The sequence below is a fragment of the Embiotoca jacksoni genome, unplaced genomic scaffold (genome assembly GCF_022577435.1).
Source record: "Embiotoca jacksoni isolate LCO1_2020_lvr unplaced genomic scaffold, fEmbJac1.0.p SCAF_24, whole genome shotgun sequence".
Lineage (NCBI taxonomy): Eukaryota > Metazoa > Chordata > Actinopteri > Embiotocidae > Embiotoca > Embiotoca jacksoni.
In genome coordinates this window covers 3102054-3123196 of record NW_027185375.1, presented here as the reverse complement: position 1 = coordinate 3123196, position 21143 = coordinate 3102054, and the positions used below count along the sequence as shown (strand labels likewise).

General features: G+C 41.0%; 1 protein-coding gene across 1 annotated transcript; it reads left to right on the top strand.

The window, feature by feature from the left end:
* The first annotated feature begins 448 nt into the window (after nt 1-448).
* arsj (arylsulfatase family, member J) lies at nt 449-20441 on the top strand. The gene is made up of 2 exons (XM_069159093.1): nt 449-1215; nt 18447-20441. The coding sequence occupies exons 1-2, from the start codon at nt 911-913 to the stop codon at nt 19843-19845; spliced, it is 1704 nt and encodes a 567-aa protein (XP_069015194.1). The 5' UTR covers nt 449-910; the 3' UTR covers nt 19846-20441.
* The last annotated feature ends 702 nt before the right edge of the window (nt 20442-21143 follow it).

The window sequence follows — 21143 nt, the reverse complement described above, 5'->3', positions numbered from 1 at the left end:
TTAATTTGCCCAACAGTCTGAATTCTGCAACTGCAGTTTTCTTTATATTAGTTGTTTTATATTCATAACTCCAATCTCAAAAGACACGATCGTTTTCTGGATTTATTTGCTCATGTTAACACAATGCGTTTGCATGGCAATTGCCCAAGCCGATTGAGCTTTAAAACTCAAATATCCAAGATCAGTAAAATTGACAAAAACAAATTTTTGAGTGGGTGGAGATTTTAAGGAATCACCTAAATCCACAATTTTAAACTAATGTGATTTGAGCATTAGAAACGTGACGAAATATAACGTTTTATGGCATCTAGTTGCAGCTACACCTCACTTCCACCAAAGCAAAGAAGGAGGGGGTTACGATCTGCCCGTGACGGAGCCCTGACAGGTCCAGCCTCCTTCAGAGGACATGAAGTTTGGATTCAGTCCTCAGTGCCGCCGTGAGCCCGGAGGTACTGCAGTGACAGGATGGAGGACATCTGCTGTGAACCAGCTGCTTCACTGTGTGCGCTCTGCAACTGCCGCACGTCATCCGACACAAACTACACAACCGGAAGAATGAGTGACTGTCTGCAGTGACAAATCTCCTCGGGAGCTTGTGTTTCTATGATGCTGTGAACATTTTGCAGAGTGAAAAGTCAAACAGCAGCTTTGAGAGGTGTATTTTCTTTCCACGTGGATTCACCGACTGCGTTCTCGCTTCTGATTTTTTTTTTTTTTATTTATTTTTTTTTTCCCCGCAAACCGCGAAGCTGTCAGAGGACTTGTGTGGTTAGAAAACAGACTGAACACAATGCAAACCCGATTTCCAAATGTTGCTGTTCCCCCCGAACATGTGCAACACGCCGCCGGCCGAACCCACCGTCACACGGACCGAGAGTAACCGCTCCAGCGGCTCTAAAACTGTCCAAACATGTTCATCTTGTGGGTCCCGGTGAGTTTATTCCTGAGCTTCATCGTTTCTCAGACGTGGAGCGTTCAGATGTCGTGGGAAAACTGGAACGCCGAGCTGCGGAGAAATGAGTTTGAAAAGTCGAGCTCTCGGCCGCACATCGTTTTTATCCTGGTGGACGATCAAGGCTTCCGGGATGTTGGGTACCACGGCTCCGAGATCAAAACCCCGACTCTGGACCGGCTGGCAGCTCAGGGAGTCAAACTGGAGAATTACTATGTGCAGCCGCTGTGCAGCCCGTCCAGGAGCCAACTCATGACCGGCAGGTAAAGTGCATTAGAGCCCCTGGTCTGGTCCTCCCGTCAGTCTCTCTGGAATTTAGTCGGTAAACTACCGTATAAAGGTACAGAAAGGGTCTTTAAATGAAAGGAAAAACTATAAGACTCTCTTTGCTTTGTGCTAATCAGCTGCAACGGTACAAGTTTTTATACCTGACGTTTCATGTGATCAGGATTACTTCAAATCCAGATGTGTTATTTATTGCCAGGTGAGACAGTTGTTGTGGTTTCGTCATGTGTCTACACTTCAAGTCTAATTAAAGTCATTAATATGTGAATAGTGCATGCAGCTTTAAAAATGCGAAGGCTGCAAAATGTTCATTCAAAAAAGGTTTTATTTTGAAACATTTAGAAATAACCGTTCAAAAAAATAATGCAAAGCGATATCCGGAAGTTCATTCAACTGGATGCAAACAAAAAAACGCAGGTACATTTGATCATGCAAGTTTAGGTGTATTCATCCCCAAATATTTCATTTTAAAACGCACTGGAGCAAAGTTATGTGATAAATAATGTATTTTCGGCCTGTGATAAATTGAGGATTAGGACACCCGCCTTCTGTGATCCTGCAAGGAGGATCAGGCGTAGGTGCATGGTTGAGCTTTTATATTGGTTATATTGGCTTATTCAACTGTCAGGAGTACATAGAATAACAACATTTTAATAACAATTACAATAGAACAATGACAATTCAATGTGTACCGAGAATGCCGTTCGGTGGTGTAGTTTTTTTTCCCTATTGAAGAGTTTTAGTTGTGGGTTATTGTTGTGTTTTAAAGTTATAGTGAGAAAGGTATGCAGTTAATAGGGATATCCATTCAACATAGGGCACGGAGTAAAGTGTATTGCTCAACTCAGTGATGTGGTAGTCACCAGAAGTCCAGGCCATATGAGAAAGTATAATTTGGTGCTTAATTTAATGCTGCGGTAATGAAGATCAAAGTTGTACTGGGAACTTGGTAGTTGGACATGTAGGACACAAAATTAAGATCTGAAATAGATTATGTCATTGCCCGGTTGCAGTGTGAGTCATCTTTTCTGTAGTACCTGGCTTTATTTGCTGTAACTTGAGATAACAATGTACTCATGAAATCAGTGTTTTGCCAACTTAGAGACTGGTTAACTAAGCACCTACTGTCTTTGTTTGTCTTTACTTTTTCCAACTCCTAATAACTCATCCGATTTTCCCTTATTTTTACTGACATTGCATTGTGGTGCTCTGATTAGATGTTGTAAAGTGAATGCACGACGTGGTTGGTCACTCTGTCACCTGCTGACTGGAGACGTCACGCATTGGTTTCCTTTGTAGCAGTCTGAAGTTGCAGCTTATGTTTGGCTCCATTAGCCACATAGAAGACATCAAAGCCCTCTAAAGCCCTCAGATCTTATTAATAGAGGAATGACTTCCAAAATTACCCTCAGCACACTTATTCCTGGGCCCAGATTTAAAAGTTAAGATCATAATGATGTGTTGAAACGCAAGTGTTTCTATGGAGAAGTTGAGTTTTAAAGGGACGTCAATTGGAGCCAGCGCCTGGTGGCCATCAGTGGCATCACACTTTAAGCTCCTTCTTTCACTAGCTTCAGCGTCAGGCCATGGTCGTTGTCAAATGGTCGTATTAGACATTCTAATGATCCTGTTATCAACGTAGTCAGTAGAGGATGTCTGAAGCAAGATTTTCCTGATGATCCATTAAAACTTCTCTGTGAAACTACACACAGAAGTTGTCACTAATAACTACAGGTGGCAGAGGAGCAGAAGTGTCCATCTTCCAAATCTCAACGATGTGTCATCTCAGGGCACTTTACATAGTTAGGCAACAACCTTGCAATATTACACACATAAACCCAACTGTTCAACATGAGGTGTCTTTTTTTAAATCTTAACTCAAGGTCCAGTTAACTGCTTTTTGTAAGGCTTTAAACTGCAAGTCACCACCTTTAAAGAAGAGAGTTTTTTTTTTTTCTTCTATGAAACACATTGTACTGCTCCACATTAGATGTTCTCAAACTCTGAGCTTCCTTACTGCAGGTTGTTAAACATCAAAAAAACTACATATGAAGAACCTACTTTTCCATTCAGCATGACCTAAACTTTCACATGATGTCATGATTTATGATGTCCATTGTGACTAAAACATCCAGGACTTTGCGTCATATAACTTCAGAAACAGCCTGAGAATCATAATATTTTCTTCTCCAACATCACAGTAATCCAGTGATATTTGTCTGTGCAGCCATGTGTACACAGCAAACAGAAAAAGCTAATGCTGCATACTTTTAATGGTGCTAGTTAGATAAAATGTTAACAAATATACAATACACAAAAACAAGGCCCTACATTGTAGCCTAGACATTATATGATGTGAAGCTTTAAAACTTGTAAAAGACCCTGACTCAGACAACCTACTGAGTGGGCCTTGAGTTAAGATTTTATTTTTTGTCAAACAAATTTTTAAGTGTTTCCAAATTAGGGAGCAGCAGTGTTGCCTTAGCAACCACTAAATGTTTCAATGGGCAGCAGGAACCTATAAAGAGATGGTCCGGCTTAGTAGTTTTCTTACAGAATGTTTCACAGCAGCTTTCCCCTTTGTACATGCAGCTCTACAGGGCTTCTCCTCCACCAGCTCCACCATCTGTTCCACTTTCTTGAAAAAAAAAAAAAAAAAAAAAAAAAAAAAAAAAAAAAGGAGGAGGCTTCCTGGGCACCAAAGTTTTTTGGCAGGCCTCCGAGAAAATAATGAGAAAAGTGCAGTCAGAGCCCCCAGTTTCTCTGCCCTTTTTAAACTGCTCCAATCTCTAAATGGAGCCTGAAACCCAACTACCATCCATGTGGATATGTAGGTGTAGATTAATTCATCTTTCCAGGCATGTGTTCCTCAATGGATGATTGCAAAGGAGTGTGTGTGTGGTTGAGTTGAAAGAAAGGCATCCGTCCGTCTGTTAACTTTTAAACATCAGCTGTCTGTGTCAGCTGGATGCTCACTAAAGCTCCAGCAACAAAGTTATTTCAAGTCCTTCTGGCACACTCGCAAAGACTTGTCAGGACAAAATACGAGACTCAGTAAAGGACCGAATCCAAAACATAAGCGCTCCATAAGACTCTGATTAAGTTTTTAAAGGCTGTTTAGACTGGTTACCAAAGTAACCACCTCCATCTGAACCCAGTTGCATGCTCACTACAAAGTATCAGATTTTATAATTACTTTTCTGATGCTTGCTGAAGATCTTCGCAATGGTCTGCTCTTTCGATGGACAGGTTGTCTCGCTCCATAACATAGTAAACAATCCTACAGCAGAATATAGGGTCAACATAAACATAACTGAGGCCAGTTGTCTACAATCAATAATTTCAACAAGAATATTTTTGTGGGGCAAAACGGGTGTTAAATGAACGTGGATTAAATAAAATCCAAATCCGGTAAAGACAGATTAGTGACTTGCCCTAACACTTCCACCTCAACTAAAAACCAACGCCTGCACTGTGGAGTGAAAAGTAATTTCCACATGAGGAAACATGGGAAAACTAGGGGAAAACCAGTGTTATCTGCTTGCATGAAATAGCCAACATGGGATATTTGATTGCACAGTATGACACTATAATGTTTACAGTATCCTTTAATCTGTGTTTAAAATGTGTCAACTAAAAAGCTTTATATTGTAGATATAGAGTCATTCCTGCCAGCTGTCATAACTATAAATGTCACTGTTCTCATTGTAGAGAAGAAATTGTAACTCCGAATGTTCCTAAGGAGACCACATAATACAATGTAGAAACTCTGAAAAATAACATGTGATCTTGATGAATGATCCATATGAAGGTCATCACTTGCACCAGGGAGAAGCTTTGACAGCTCAGTTATGCTCAAATAATTCATACATTCAGCTTCCACACCTGTTTTCCCATTCATGGTCATGAAGATGGATCTATACATGCTGTAAAATAACCCAGAATGAATATGCTTAGAGGCAGGTGACCAGACTGTCAGACGGCAATAGGTCTTATGGCTTCAGGTGGTTGTGAAGCCAGGAGCAATAGGCCAAAAGATGTCTGAAATGTATGAAAATCTGTACATGTATAATACATTAAAAGGGGACATGCTGGCCTGTAACGCTTTGGCTTCGTGTCAGGTTATATATGTCTATGAATTGCTCGCAGGTTAACTGAGACATTTCTTCCCTTCATTGATTTTTTTTTTTTTTTTCTTTTTGAGATTTCAATAGTTGTTAGAAGCATAGAGAGAGAAACTATCCAGTACTTCATAATAAAGAAGGAATACTAAGAGAAAAGGTTTGTGTGTGTGTGTGTGTGTGTGTGTGTGTGTGTGTGTGTGTGTGTGTGTGTGTGTGTGTGTGTGTGTGTGTGTGTGTGTGTGTGTGTGTGTGTGTGTCGGAAGCAGAATCCACCTCTTCGCTCATTTCTTGTTAATCATTTTATGAAACCATTGGATGTATCCTTCAACCCCTTTGGCGGCCCTGACTTGGGATGGGGTTGCAATAGTGGCCTCCATTTTGGATCTGGTTTCAAGCCATTAAAACACCTGTTTTTGTCACGTTATAACCAAATACCTTATTGAACTTTTAACTCACGTTCAATCTTTTTTGCATCTCTCTCTGAGATCACAGTTAAAAAAATTGCTAGCTCCTGCAAATATTTCAGAGTTTGCTTGAATTTGCGTTAATTATTGCAATATAGATTTTATTATATTATTATGAATATATTATATAGTATAAATTTTCAGTTCAAGTCAAGATGGAAAGGTTTTGAGACATTTTCTTGGATGGCCGGATGAAAAAGTTTTTTTTAGACCTTTGTACTCTGCTCAGTAAAAATACTGTTAAAGAAAAAGTCCTGTTTAAAACAATGCTGTTGCTACTCAAGAATATGAATTTATATACAATACATCTGAGAAAATAAGGCAATGTTCATTCTGTTCTTAATTTGTTATTAGTTTCTCTTAAGAAATAATAATAAGAACCAATATCAGTGTCATTAAAGTATTGGATGAATAAACAGTCGCAATACGAGTAATCACGTCAAATGTTAAATGAATAAATGAAGAAAGAATGGTCACTTTCATACCTTTCAGGAAAAAACAAGATCAATTATAGTTAATTTTATGAATAAATAAATAATTATAAATAAGTTATAATTGTATAACTGTCTGCTCTTGTTCTTTGTGGGCGTGGCCTCAAATGGCAGGGCATTTCTCTGATAGGAGGAAATAGAATCGAAAAATATGACATCACAGTTTTAGAATGATTTGTGGGTGGGGCATCATGTGTGGTTCCACCCACAACAATTGCCCCACCCACAAATCATTTGATCAGGGTTCTACAATTGTGATGTCACAGTGTTTGTCTCTCAGAATGTCAACACACTGACCAAGTCATTACTTCGAGACACAGAGCTACTTCACACAAGTATCTACAGTCAAGCAAGAGATCCAGGACACATACACATACAGTCAACAGACAACAACAAATCTGTACACAAAGCCTCCGTTTCTTACAGACTAGCACCAACATCTACTGCTTCACTTCTCAACACTCTTTTATAGCTCAGTGCCATGGCCCAATTTATGAGGAATTTTCACCAGACTGCTCAGCAGACTGCATCCACAGACCTAAATGGTCTGTGAAGTCTCCTGCTTAAGACATGAAGTCCACAGATCAAACAGGGACATCCAAGATCTGCTGGATCAAAGAGAAGACCTGAATGAGTCCAGAGATAGAATAGGCGAGCTGGAGAAACTTGTGAAGACCACAAGTTTGTCTCCTCAAGTTTCTCACAAGACAGTAACAAGCCTTCTTGCTAGAAACAAGTTGGACAAGGCCGGTTCAAAACCCAATCCACCAGCCACCAACAGGAGCTTAGTAAACTGAAAGAGCAGCTCTGCTGAAAGGATAATGAAATCCTGAGACTCAAGAAAGAGAGGGACTCTCTGAAACTCAAAAACTTTCAGAGAGATGACCTGTGGCTGCCAAAATATGTGGCTCCAGAGAACAAAGCCCCTCCACTGAAAGAAGAAAAGAAGGATGCAAAGCCAGACATCAATGAGAAGAACAAAGATCTTGAGGAGGCAAAAATAAAAAGAACTAGAGAGAGAGAGAGAGAGAGAGAGAGAGAGAGAGAGAGAGAGGAAGGCAGTGGAGGAGTTAATAGAAAAAATTAAGGAGGAATCTAAAATACTGAACGAGGAAAAGGACGAATTGAAGAAGGAAAAGATGAAAGAGGAACAGACACAACTGGATGTAAAGAAAGAATTGGAGGTGGCAAAGAACGAACTGGAGGGGAACAAAAAGGAACTGCATGACAAGAACATAGAAGTGAATGAGACAAAGACAAACCTGGTGCAGAAAAACAAAGGACTTGGAGGACAAGAATAAAGAACTGGATGAAGCAAAGAAAATCCTGTTGCAGACAAACAAGGACTTGGAGGACAAGAATAAAGAACTGGATGAAGCAAAGAAAATCCTGGTGCAGAAAAACAAAGAACTGGAGGACAAGAATAAAGAACTGGATGAAGCAAAGAAAATCCTGGTGCAGAAAAACAAGGACTTGAAGGAGAAGAACGAAGATGTGAAGAAGGCAAATAAAAAAAAATGAAGAAAAAGATCAGGAGCTTGAGAAGAAAAACATCAAAATGGAGGCAAAAAGTAAAGATCTCGAAGACAAGACGCAAAGGAGAAGCTGGAGGCTGGACAGACAGAGGTGAAGAAGGAGAGCGAAAAAGAAAGAGAGGAACCCAAAAAGAAAGCAAAAGACAAGAAGAAGAAGAAGAAGAAGAGGAAAGAAAAAGGGAACATCTGTTGTTTGTTTGGCTGGATGCACAAGAATAAATATGATGACGACGACAGTGAGGCGGAGGATGCTTGCTGCTTGTTGAGCTCAGGCTGGACAGTAGTGGCTTCCTAGCCCTCCCCTCTTTTTCCCAACTCTCCACCCCCTCTCTATTACACCTCTTGTCTTAAATCATCATTCATCATCCCTTACTCTTCTTCCACCCCTACCCACTTCTTTCCACCCTTACCCCTCCACCTTTCCCTCTACCTGCTCCATGCCCATCCGTCCTCTAAGACTTCTTTACCTTCCCTCTATCACCCCCACCCATCCCGTATTACCTACGCCGTCACCCTCACCCATCCCGTATTACCTATGCTGTCACCCTCACCCATCCCGTATTACCTACCCTGTCACCCCCACCCCCACCCATCCCGTATTACCTATTTACCATGTCACCCTCATCTCCACCCATCCCGTATTACCTCGGTATCCTGTCACCCTCATCTCCACCCTTTCCCAGTTATGCTTATCACCCTCACCCTTCCCCAATTCACCCGTTATCCGACTCTGAATTAACACCCACAAAATTAAACCTAAATAAAAATTAAAAAAACAAATCACTTTTTGGATCTCTGTATAAACATAATAAAATAAAGACTAAAATAAAAACTGCACAACATATTGACTGTTGGTTATGATTTTAAAAACACTAAAGCTTTGAACATTATTGAATATATTTTGCATAAATAAATATACTTATTTATGGTTTAACATGCAAACTTTTGCTGATTAGGACAAAACACAAAATTTATTGACTTCATATTTCTGTCTGTGGAGGTTTTTTTGAGCCAACCTCTAACGGTACTCTGTGGTATTGAGGATTAAGGCACTCCCGCATCTGCGTCATTTTTCGGAGCAGGAAGCTGCGTCCACTTTTATATAAAGTCTACGGTCCGGGGGGGGGGGGGGGGGAAGCCAGGCTGAGTTTGCTTCCTTTGGTTAAAGAAATTGGGATTAGTCAGGACCATGTCAAGGGAAGCCAGTCGCTACTTGGCATGACACCAATCAAATCATAGCATGTCATCAACATCCTTGAATAATGGAAAATAACCATTAGCCCGTTTGTATTGATATCACCGTTGGTATCCGTTGAATCAGCGCTAATTATTGCAATCGCAAGATTTCCTGGAAGAACTGATTTAGGCCTTTTATAATATAGTCAGTACAGTATTATCTATAAACCTTTTCTTGCAAATTTTTTATCAGATTTGACCTACCAATCAAATTGGTGCTGAGTAAATAAACTGATCCTGGACCATGTTTATGCACAGGGTTTGTTATCTCAGACATGAAGCTCCATATTCCTTGATGTGCCAAATTATTCTGACCATCACTGCCTATTATGTTGTTGGCCCTTTAAATAGTGCCCTTAAAAGGGCCCTGGGATACAGTAGGTGGCACCAAGAAGTTAGCAGCAGGACCATAACGTCTTATACGCAACTTAGAGCCATCGTGGATTAGACTTTTTCCAACATATCCCTCAAAAACTGTGGCTGCTTCATGTCTTGTTCCTCTTTGGACCCCTATCGACAAGTACTAACCACTTCTGACTGGGAGCAACCCACAAAGCCCTGGTGTTGTGGAAAAGCTCCAGTCCAATTGTCTAACCAGAATAATTATGTCCTTGACAAAGTCTCTCAGGTCCTGCTCACGTTGACGCAGAGAAATGATTGTTCACTTATGTCTAATCTGTTCCAGACCGTGACAATGTGCTGTCTGTGAGTGGTGATAATGTTTTGGCTCATTATGTGTACACAGTAAATAGGAACTAGTTAATAGTTGCTTTGGCACATACTTTTATTGTCCTGTCAGTTGAGTAAGACATGTTTTTAACTTTGTGGCAGTAGATTTTTGGGTGGCTTCCCGAGCACTGACAACGCAGCTTGAGAAGCACCGGTGGGTCATCCAGTATTGTACATTATGTGGTCTTTGGTAAGATTCTGGTCACAAGTAAACCATCAGGGAAAACAGGTTCATTCAGTATTTAGAAACTTATGGAAATGTGACCTTTATGAATTGATGGGGTTACCAAACCAGAGAAAGTGAAGACCTGGCAGATTTATTGGAGCAGTTGTGCACAGCTGCTGTTGGAGCCATAGCAAATCACTTTAACCTTTCAGTAACAAGAGCTTGAGAAAAGATTTTCATGCTGTCAGCCCCCAGCGTGGCATCAGAAAAATGTCATCTTGTCTGGTTTTCTATAAGCTGCACTAATGAGATTAGAGGCTTAAAGTCAGAGCTTTCTTTCAAGTTCACTCTTCAACCCCTTCACCCCAACCCCCTCCCCCTCCCCGCACTGATCCTTCCTGATCAAGATGAGTGGATTGCCCAAGGCAGGGGCAGAGAGAGCGCCAAGGCCAGCCACTCAATTTGAAAAATGTTAAATATGTTGGAGGAATGTACACATGACATGGTAAAACCAATATTTCTGAAGTTTTTCCACTTGTTTGGGATGATGGAGCTCCTTTGTAATTTAGTGAACTCCTTTGAAGATTGACAGTCCCAGGTCTAGTAAGCCATGTCAGGCAAACCCAGCATATCTTTCAGCTCTTGTATCAAGCTAGATCTCTAAGCCTTTCCACCCTTTCATTTGACTTTTGGTCAGCTATGGTGTAATGCCAGCAAATTAGAGCTGGTTTAACATTTCTCCCTACATTTCAGAAAGGGTTACATACTGTATACCATACAGATGGTCTTAATCTTGTCTTCATGATCAGCCCACCCAGCTTTTCCATTGGTCGCAGGTGATACAGCTGCAGACACTCTTCTCAAGCAAAGAAAAACCTGATTTCAAACTTAATTACATTTTATTATCTGGCTCCTACATCCCTGAATGAGCTACTGTCCATCAACAAACAAATGCTGAATAATGTGCTCTGGGGTCTCAGGACAATTAAGAGCAGGCCACTTGCAAGGAAATCGGCTGGATTCCAAAAAGCTCTTCTGTCATTCTTGAACACTGGGCTCTTTATATTATAGACCCTTGGATTTGAATCTGGTCTAAACCTGGACAGACCTCTTCTTTAACCTGTTTTCCCAGGCGTGCATGTACTCCCAAATGAAAATGTCAAAGAACACACAAAGAAATTTAAGAGCACAGTGAAAAATTTTCAAATAACACAGAGCTCACTGACAAACAACTTATGAGATACATATTTATACTGTGCGTGTATACTTATGCTCTGTCTTCTTGTGTGCAATTATGATGTGAAAACCAGTGGAGGACTATAGAAGTGGAAGACCTTAGTATTCACCAGATATCAAGAATTGGTCTGACAAAGCTGTTTATTAAAACATGTTTTTAAAATTTAACACATTGAAAAAGCTTTAAAAAAAAATTGGCACAACTTCTTATAAGGCCCGCAATAAATGCAACATGTTTACATGCGGATACAAATGGGTGGTTTTATCTGTAAAAGCTTCACTTAACACAGCTGTTTGTATACAGCTGATTCGTTACGTTTGGTACAAATGATTATGGTCCATCCATCCATCCATCCATCCATCCATCTATCTAAGTGTAGAGAGTCCTGTACCATGGGAGCAGCATTGTATATTTGCTTGGAACTATATCTGTCCACACTTACCCTCACCTGAGCCTCTCACTTACCCTTTTCTTGTTGTTTCAGTGACTCGTCACTCTTTCAGTAGCCTATTTCATTGTACACTCTAGAACTATAGCTTGAATTGCACAACAATGATCCGAGCAAGTCAATGTTTAATCTGTTAATAAGCTAGATTTCTTCATAAATTGGGGTTCTTATTTCTGAAATAGAAAGTCTTTACGGGAGAGAATTTGTTCATTACCTCTAAGAGTCAAATAAAACACATTACACAGAGCACAAAAGCCGACGGAAGAGTAAAACTGCAGAGATAGCAAATAAATGAAGAGACCGCTGAAAGGAAGAGCTAAGTAAGATGAACTACTCCGGGACTAACTTTGATTAAATGCAGAGCGCTGGGCTGAGGCTGCTTATTTAAACCATATGTGAGGGGGACGTTGAGCAGAAAAACAAGAGAAGGCCCCGGCCTGGGCAGCAGGAGCCTCCACAACCTCAGTGGCTGCAGCAGTGGCCAGTGCACTTGTCTTGTGGGACTTGAGCGATCCCCTGGCTCGTTGAATCGCGCGTAATGATGTGTGTGATTTGCTGGCCTTGTGGCTCAGTGGTTGTGTAAATATACCAGAGATAGCGTGATTACTGCAGCATTTGGGAGCACAACTCTGCATTTTACTCCATGAATGCAACAGCGCTCCAAGTGTGATAAGATATGGAGGTGAGCCACTGCCTGCTCGAAGTATTTCCCTGCCTGTACGTGTCTTGACTCCACAATCGATAAAGGATGCAGGGATATGTGACCCCAGAACTTCGACTCCTGTGCTGTGGCTGCCTAGTCATTCCCTGCCCGGTTTTAAAAGCACCTATGAATCAGTCACGTTGGCCATGTGGAGGGATGGCAGAGAGGGAAGGAGGACCTCCAGAGGGCAGTAGCTACTGCCGTCATTATTTTAAAGGCCTCATAAATATGAAAGACCTTAAAGTGTCCTTCAAGTGTCCCAAAACCTCCAAAGTCAAGTTTTAGTTCTCTTGTGAACCCCCTCATATGTCAAAGAGAAATTATGCAGGGATACTTTTAAAGTCTTTGCGCTCCACCTTTTAGCGCTTTCCTCAGGTTGGTTTGACTGATTTGTGGAGGGATCACAGGCTGCATTTTGCGTGACATTCCCATTACACGGCTGTAACCTTTTGGTACGTGAACACCGAGTTGGAACTCTTCACGGGTTGTATCTTAACACACAGACACACATCTTGATAAATTTGCATGTATCTGTGCCCTCCATTTTTGTTCTTTTTTTTTTTTTTTCCCCTTTCTGGATCATGTCCTTCATTTTTTTCTCCTTTAACTTCCATGAGGCCTCTTTCTCTCAGTTTCCTTGCTCACTTGGCTTCAATGCAAAACTCCTTGAGAAATAAAAATAAGTGGAGGGTAGAAGTGGAAAAATTATCCTTGTTTAAATGAAATGAATACAAAAGTAGATTGAAGATAATCGAGCGTATTATAAGACATTTTATGAAATTTATGGGCAAATAACAGGCCGATATTCACCATGTACTTGTGGAAACTCTGGTAATATTATGGAGAACAAAGTTTTACAAGTCCTCTCTCTTTACTGAGGTAATTGTGTATTATGTGTAATTTTTGTGATAAACGGGTTTCTTTATGCCTTTTTTCTGAAGAAACACATTTTATTGCCAGGCTTGGTTGACTTCTTGTTTTTGATGATGTCGTCTTACCCACAAACACATGTTGCATTTACTTATTCCCTTCTCTCCAATCCATTATTTAGTTCACTGCATTCACATTTCAATGCCTAATGACAGACTAACAATGCCTCCTCTATCCCCTCTATGCGTGTTTGTAGTTGGGTTTCAGAGCTCCCTCTGCTCGGACCACCAAGTGACAAGAGATTCTTCCCACTGCCATCTGAAACCAAAACTCCTTTGGCTCCCATCAGCGCCGGTGTGGTCTCATTCTGAATTCACCAACCTGACCTCAAAAACATGCATTGAATAGAGGTATCATGTTCAGAATTGGGCAGTGTTATTATCCCGTGAAGTCAAACATTTTAGAAGTCCTGGGAAGCAGCTTAAACTTTGTGGGAGTTTTGCCAAATTGTAAACATTACAATTGCCTAATTTGATATCTAAGCTTTGAAGGCATCAAACATGGATGACTTTTTTTTTTTTTAAAGCACAATATATGAAAGACGGTGTAATTCTTTTCTCCAGAGAACAAACAGCTCTGTCCTGATGATCTTTTAGAGCTTCTCGGCCAACTGCAGCTAGCACTGAAACTCTGTGGTGCTGAGAGGGGTCAGGGTTTCCCTAAGGAAACTGGTCCGCAGGGGTGGTGATTGGCTGAGCTGTCAGACACACTCCACACGCACTAAATTCTTTGCATCTGCAGAGTCAGTAGATTGTCTTTTGGCTTTAATAACTAGATGCAGAAACGGCCTGTCGTCCAACCTATGATCATTCAGTATTCTTCATATTCAGTATTCGAGTATTGTTGTGGCTTTGTATGCCACCCATAATCTCATGAACTATTCAGACATGTGCACAACCATTGGTAGTGATAGTTCCACCTCGACCACACATCAAATGCCTTGCAGGCTGCACTCATATGTAGTGAAGTTTACTGAATGCTTTATATTAAAATGATCAAATAAAAAGAAAATAACGGGGGAAATGCAGTTTAAAGATGTCAGAACAGTTGAATCTGAGGGATGAAATTCACTAAAGCACTGAAAATACTGCTTCAAATGTACCTTTCAGGAGCACATTACAAACAGATCAGTTGACCGTGACACTAAAAGACTCTTTCAGGCTGCTTTAAGCTAAATGTTAACATCAGTATGCTAACATGCTCACAATGAGAATGCCAACACGCTGTGTGGAAGGTAAACTGTTTACTATGCTTGCTGCTCGTGTTTAGCGTGTTAGCATGCTCTCATTTGTTGACTATAAAAAGAAAACAGTCAGAAAATGTCATTACTTTTGAAGGTTTGACCTGATGGTGGTGCTAGATGTCTGAGAATCATCAAAGTTTTACAGTTCGTCTTGAGGGAGGACAAATTGTCTTTACCAAAACAGGTTTAGTTTATTGCTCTAAAGATAAGAAAATACTGAAAAACGGAATAGTGTTCCAGGCATTTGTTGAAAAATGACACCAGGTGGAGTTTTGTGCACTAGACACCAAACTCAAACTTTGGTGTTTAGACAGATTCTTACTGTCAATATCCAAAGAAAATACAATGACAGGAGGCGTTTCAGATGTTTTTTTCAGTCACACATCTCACACACACATATGTTTCCATTTGAGTTAGTCCGGCCTCCAATAAGGACCATATAACTGCTTGTGTTCTACTCACACTTTAAGCAACCAGAAGTGTGTTTTTTACACATCAAATTTATGTCTTTTTGTTTTATGAGTGGAACCACAGCGATGTGTGTTCAGTGACTTCAAAGTTTTTGTTGTTGTTTCATTTAAATTGACCATTCGTATTATAGTATCATAGATCTCTTTACTTCATGACAAGGTTAAGTCAACTTCAACAAACTGAAATAAAAGTCCTCATAAAATGGTTCAAATGCGGGCTGATGGCCTCGTCAACTGGTAGACTTGTCTTGCAGTCTGGGGATATGTTCTCAGTGTACTGTTTTTTGTTGAGCGTAGGATTACGATTGTAAATCAGTTACTTTATTGCTGTGTTTGGAACTTTGCACACACCACACGGTGGTGTAAATCTTGTCCTGTCCATAGGGAGTAGAGGCTTGCTGGGCCTGACCACGTTCTGCTCCAACCGAGTCCTCCTTACTGGAATCCTAAACCAGACACTTAATTTCACTGCCTCTCCCTGGTGACAGTTTGACTGTACACCACCGACCTCAGAAAGGAGTGGAGGAAGGTGAGGAAGCATCCGTCTGTGTCAGTTCCCTGTCTCCCAGGTCTTTTTTCCCTCAAAGCAGACGTAGGAAGTCACACATAGAAATGAAATCATGTTTTCATCTAAAAGATGCTACCAGCTGGGTTGCTTCTCTGTAGGCCAAAAAATTTTTTTCAATAATCCCGCTTCTCACTGCTTTCATGAATTGCATCAGGAGTTACAATAACTAGACAAGAGCTGGATCTCCTCTGAAAACGTTTGATTTGATTAAAGGTACGAGTCCAGAAGTTTGGATGTAATTCAAAACATACGTAAGGTAGGCCAAAAGGACTGAGAACAGTCAGACCTGGTCCAAAAAGACTCAGGAATAATTACATTTGATCTAAAATGTGGTTTACTCAAACAGAACACAGGCACTGTTAGCAACATGATAAATCACAGATTCTCAAACGTTTAATTTGAAAAGAGCCACCAACGCTCCCCAAAAAAGACGAATATCTCCTCTACAATAATAATGACATGATCTGAGCCATTGGTGGGAGGCCAGCATAGTGTCCCTGGGGGTTGAGTCAGATCCATCACTACCACCTCCCCAGCTCATCCAGCTTAGATCCACTTTGCTATGATGGCTCCGATGGTGGAGTGGGTTGCCCACTAATCATTGGGTTGAGTCCTCATTCCCCCATGCTGAAGTGTCTCTGGACAAGACACTGAACCCCAAGATGCTCCGGATGGCAGCTTTTCACATATTCCCACACCAATAGCGGCTATAGGTGTGTCGTGTGTGTGTATGAGTGAGTGAGTGAATGGGAGGAAAACTGTAAAAGCGCTATGAGATCGCTATGGTGATAAAGCGCTATATGAGGGCCGACCATTTACCATTCATAACAATAGTACAGGACCCAATTAGACTGAAAGATATAATTTGATGTTTTGGCAATTATACTCATTTTGTTCTTTACCTGTTAGCTTATCTTAATAAAAAGCCTGAAAACAAGGGGACACAGACAGTTTATGTATGAAGTTAACAATATCCACCTAACAGCACTTTTAAAGCTCACTTATCAAAACATTGGGTCACAAATGTTTCATCCACTGCAGCATAGAAGCACAAATCTTACATTTTACACCGTCTCTCTTTGCTTACTAGCCTTATATTGAGCAGAGAGCTGTGGGAGTGGAATCAATCTTCTATTCCAGCTCTTAGACAGAAAACAAACAAGCATGTTTTCCCAAATTAGGATTCCTGGTCGGGTCTCAGTTTCAACGATCCAAGAGGGCACATGATAGTCCTTAAGTAAACGCACCTAGAAGGTGTCTTCACACTAGTTGCTGGATGTGAGCGTCTACATTTCAGGTGCACTGGTGAGACCAATGAAAATGTAATGCCACACTTCACAGACGTTTGGTTGTATGAGCAAACAAAATGGTCTCACTGGATTAGATTCAATACCCAGGCCTGCTCAGTAGCCAGTAATAAATTCATTTTTTGAGAGTCATTAGGTCATTAAGAAATTATGCAAAGTGCTTTCCTTTGAGGTGTAGTCTAGCAGACTCATCTATTAAAAATTTTATATTTTACATTATATAATATTACAATTGTAATTTTGTTTTTGACTGCTTTTGTCAAGCTTATCAGGGAAGCTGTTATGTGAGTTTGGACATTTTTTTTTCAAAGTTTGTCATTGGTGATCTTAATTATAGAATAACTGACAATGTGTTGGTATGGGATTGGGATTCTTGAATTTCCAGTGGGTGGAAAGTGTTTGCACTGAGGTTTAACTCATTAACGATTCTATTAGATATGGACAGAAATAATGTAATATGCTTATTTTGTGCCAAGTAGCAAACAAAGACAAACATGTCACCAATTTTATAAAAAAAGAATAAAATTCTCCCCATCCTAACAAAACAAGTATGGTAATAGTAAATGTACAAATTTACATTTTCCCCCCATATCAAAATCCCTTTCAAAAGTGTCTGTCCTTCATTTATCAATAGTGCTGCGTAAGATGGCTGCCACAGCATCATTAGCTCCAGTTCACAACTTTGTTTCCTGTCTGGTGTTTAGTGACAGGTCCATTATCCATCCACCTCCTCTCACTTCACTGCTCGACCATTGAAGATTACCCTGTGCTTGCTGGTCTGTAAGACCTCTTCTGTCACCTCAGATGTGTTTGCTTTGAACTGGGTCCACTGTAATTAGAATTGCACTGAATAATGTATCAATCTGTAGTCTGGGACTAGATGATTTACTGCCTTTTAAAAAAATCTGTGAGAGGAGCCCTTTGTGGGGGAAAAAGAAGAATCCTCAACTCAATAAAATGATGTTGGCAGCGATGATTGTTTTGATTATTTTATTAAAATGCCATACAATCGTATGTGAACACTGTAGAAATAAACTCACTATGATCCTATTTGGACCAGTTGGTGAGCTGGTTGTGCAACTTTTGACATTTTGATCAAGCAATATAGAAGATGGCTTTTCAGCAATTTTTCAGCATGTAGATTTCCACAGCAATAATTCCAGTACAGCATCAGGGTCATATCATACTCCCCACTCTGACTTCCTGTTTTTAACAGAAATACTGGTTTAATACACCTATTAAATCCAGGTTTTCTGCACATGAACTTTTCTTGATCAGTATTAAGATGACATAAATGAAACTGAATCCTCACTGCAGATATTTCAAATACCAAGCCTGCCAGTAAAAGGTAAGCTGGAAGACTTTAAATGTGAAAAATCTGCTGGAAGTGTTACATTGCATTTGCAGTAGCTGAGCATTGATTGAAAAAGTGGAAATGAAGAAGGACATCAATTGAACATATGATAAAGACCTTGTTCTTTCTGTCACTGTTTTGAATATTATCTTGTCTTCAACATTGTGTCTAATGAGATGATATCCGTTTTTTTGTTTTTTGTAGGTATCAGATCCATACGGGCCTTCAACATTCCATCATTCGAGCTACCCAGCCCAACTGCCTGCCACTGGAAAATGTCACCCTGCCCCAGAAGCTCAGGCAAGCTGGCTACTCCACCCACATGGTGGGTAAGTGGCACCTGGGCTTCTACAAACGGGGCTGCCTTCCTACGCAGCGTGGCTTCGACACTTTCTTCGGCTCCTTGCTTGGAAGCGGGGATTACTACAGTCACTACAAATGTGAAGGACCTGGTATCTGTGGCTATGACTTGTATGAAGGGGAAGAGGCAGCTTGGGAACAGGATCGTGGGTTGTATTCTACTGTGATGTTTACTCGAAAGGCTATCAGTATCTTAGCCAATCACAACCCTCACAGACAACCCTTGTTTCTCTACTTAGCTTACCAGGCGGTTCATTCCCCGCTGCAAGTTCCTGCCCGCTATCTCGATCGCTACAAGGGCATTCCAAACCTGCACCGCCGTAAATACGCCGCCATGGTTTCCTGCCTGGATGAAGCCATCCACAACCTCACGTTAGCGCTAAAACGCTATGGTTACTATGACAACACAGTTATAATATACTCCTCGGACAATGGTGGACAGCCATTAGCTGGTGGAAGCAACTGGCCCTTGAGGGGGAGTAAGGCTACCTACTGGGAGGGGGGCATCAGAGCAGTGGGATTTGTTCACAGCCCCCTGTTGGTGAACAAAGGGACTAAATGTCGGTCATTGGTCCACATTACCGACTGGTTCCCTACACTGGTCACCCTGGGTGAGGGAACTTTAGACGAAGATCTAAACCTGGACGGGTATGACGTCTGGGAGGCTATCAGTGAAGGCCTCCCATCGCCTCGCCAGGACATTCTTCATAACATTGACCCAATTTACATCAAAGCCAAGAATGGTTCATGGAAGGCTGGATATGGCCTGTGGAACACAGCCGTCCAGGCTGCGCTCCGGGTGGGCCACTGGAAGCTCCTAACTGGTGTGCCTGGCTACAGTGACTGGGTGCCCCCGCAGACGTTCTCCAACCAGCGACTCACCAATCGCTGGCATAACGAGCGCGTCCGCTGGGACCGTGGTAAGTCCATCTGGCTGTTCAACATCTCAGCTGACCCTTACGAGAGAGTGGACTTGTCTCAGCGTTACCCGCATATCGTGAAGAAGATGCTACTGCGGCTATCACAGTACAACAAGACTGCTGTCCCAGTACGCTACCCAGCTAAAGACCTGCGTTCTAACCCTCAGTACAACGGGGGCGTGTGGGGACCCTGGTACAAAGATGAGAGGGAGGAGCAGGAGCAGGATGAGCGATACGATAACTTATACACCAACCATCTTGGTAAAAGAAGGTGGAAAAAGAAATCAAAGAACAGAAAGCTGAAGAGGAAAGTAGAAGAGTAGGCTACCACATTTGTGAAAGACTTGTTACCTTTTCTCAGGGATTGACAATTATATTTCTATTATTGTCTTTTTAGATGTTTTAACTCCAGGTTGTTTTAACTTGACTCCAGCATATACTGTATGAAAGATACAGATGGGCCTTTGAGGATGCCTCGAGAATAAGGAAAAGATCACTTGTTCAAAGACTACTGCCATGCCCAGACACAACTAAGACCTCATGATAATGTCAGGGGCATTTAAAGAATGTTTATTTTTCTAGATTCTGTTGCATGCTTGAACTGTTGTCACCCTTGGATTGTTCGTCGAAGATTCATGTTTCCCTTAGAGCAGAAAATAAATCTCCCTTGACAGTTGCCATAAATTTTGGTGACAGAGAAATAAAGTAAGACATAGTTCTATTATGTTGTGGATTGCAGCACTAGAGTATTTTGGAAACAGATGTAGGCTTTGTGTCATGTGTGAGTTGATGTACGCTGGTTTTTATAAGCACAGTCTGTCTAAACTTCAGAATAATAGATTTTGTTCCGTCTTTCAGATAAAGTCTGGTCCGGCACCAGGCCAGCCTGAATGTAAAACAAACTAACAAAATAAAAGCCCCAGACACAAAGCTCTTTGTCTCCTGCCATCTTTCAAGCTCTGTCTGGTTTGCATTTTATTGTAGCCATATTTCCTTTATTCTGATGACAATAAGTACTCTTTTAACTGGAAAAGTTTAGAAGCTGACACGTGGCGACTAAGCACATTTATTCATGGAAAATACAGTAAAATTGGATCTCACCGCTGATAAATATCTAATTGCTCTCCTGCAGTCCTTAAAAGTTGCCTGCCTCATCAGTTATGGTGTACTGTACAAGACGTTGTGAGGAAGAGCGAAAAAAAGAAAAGAAATGGAACTATATTCACAAGGAGAGAACATAGCTCACTGTCTTTAAAGGCATGTTTCCATATGCATCTGTTGCTTGGCACCCATGGAAACAGAACTTAATCTCCCATATTCCCCAGCTCAAAATGCTGATGGCTGACTTAAACTGTTCATGAGTTTTATTCGTAGGTTTGTCATACTTTACAGGCAAATTAGCTATTTTAAAGACACTAACATGGTTTCTAAATGTACTGTACCCTTAAAAGATTTACTGTTGCCTACTGCATGGCTCTTGTCCAATCTAAGGGATGGAAGTTGTTACATACAAATTAAACAAAAGAGGGTCTTCGCACGGAAAGAGTGCCACACTGCACATCCCTCCCATCCACTCTGACTTCGATTACTCTGCCTCTGCACTGTACTTAGTGCCAAGTTA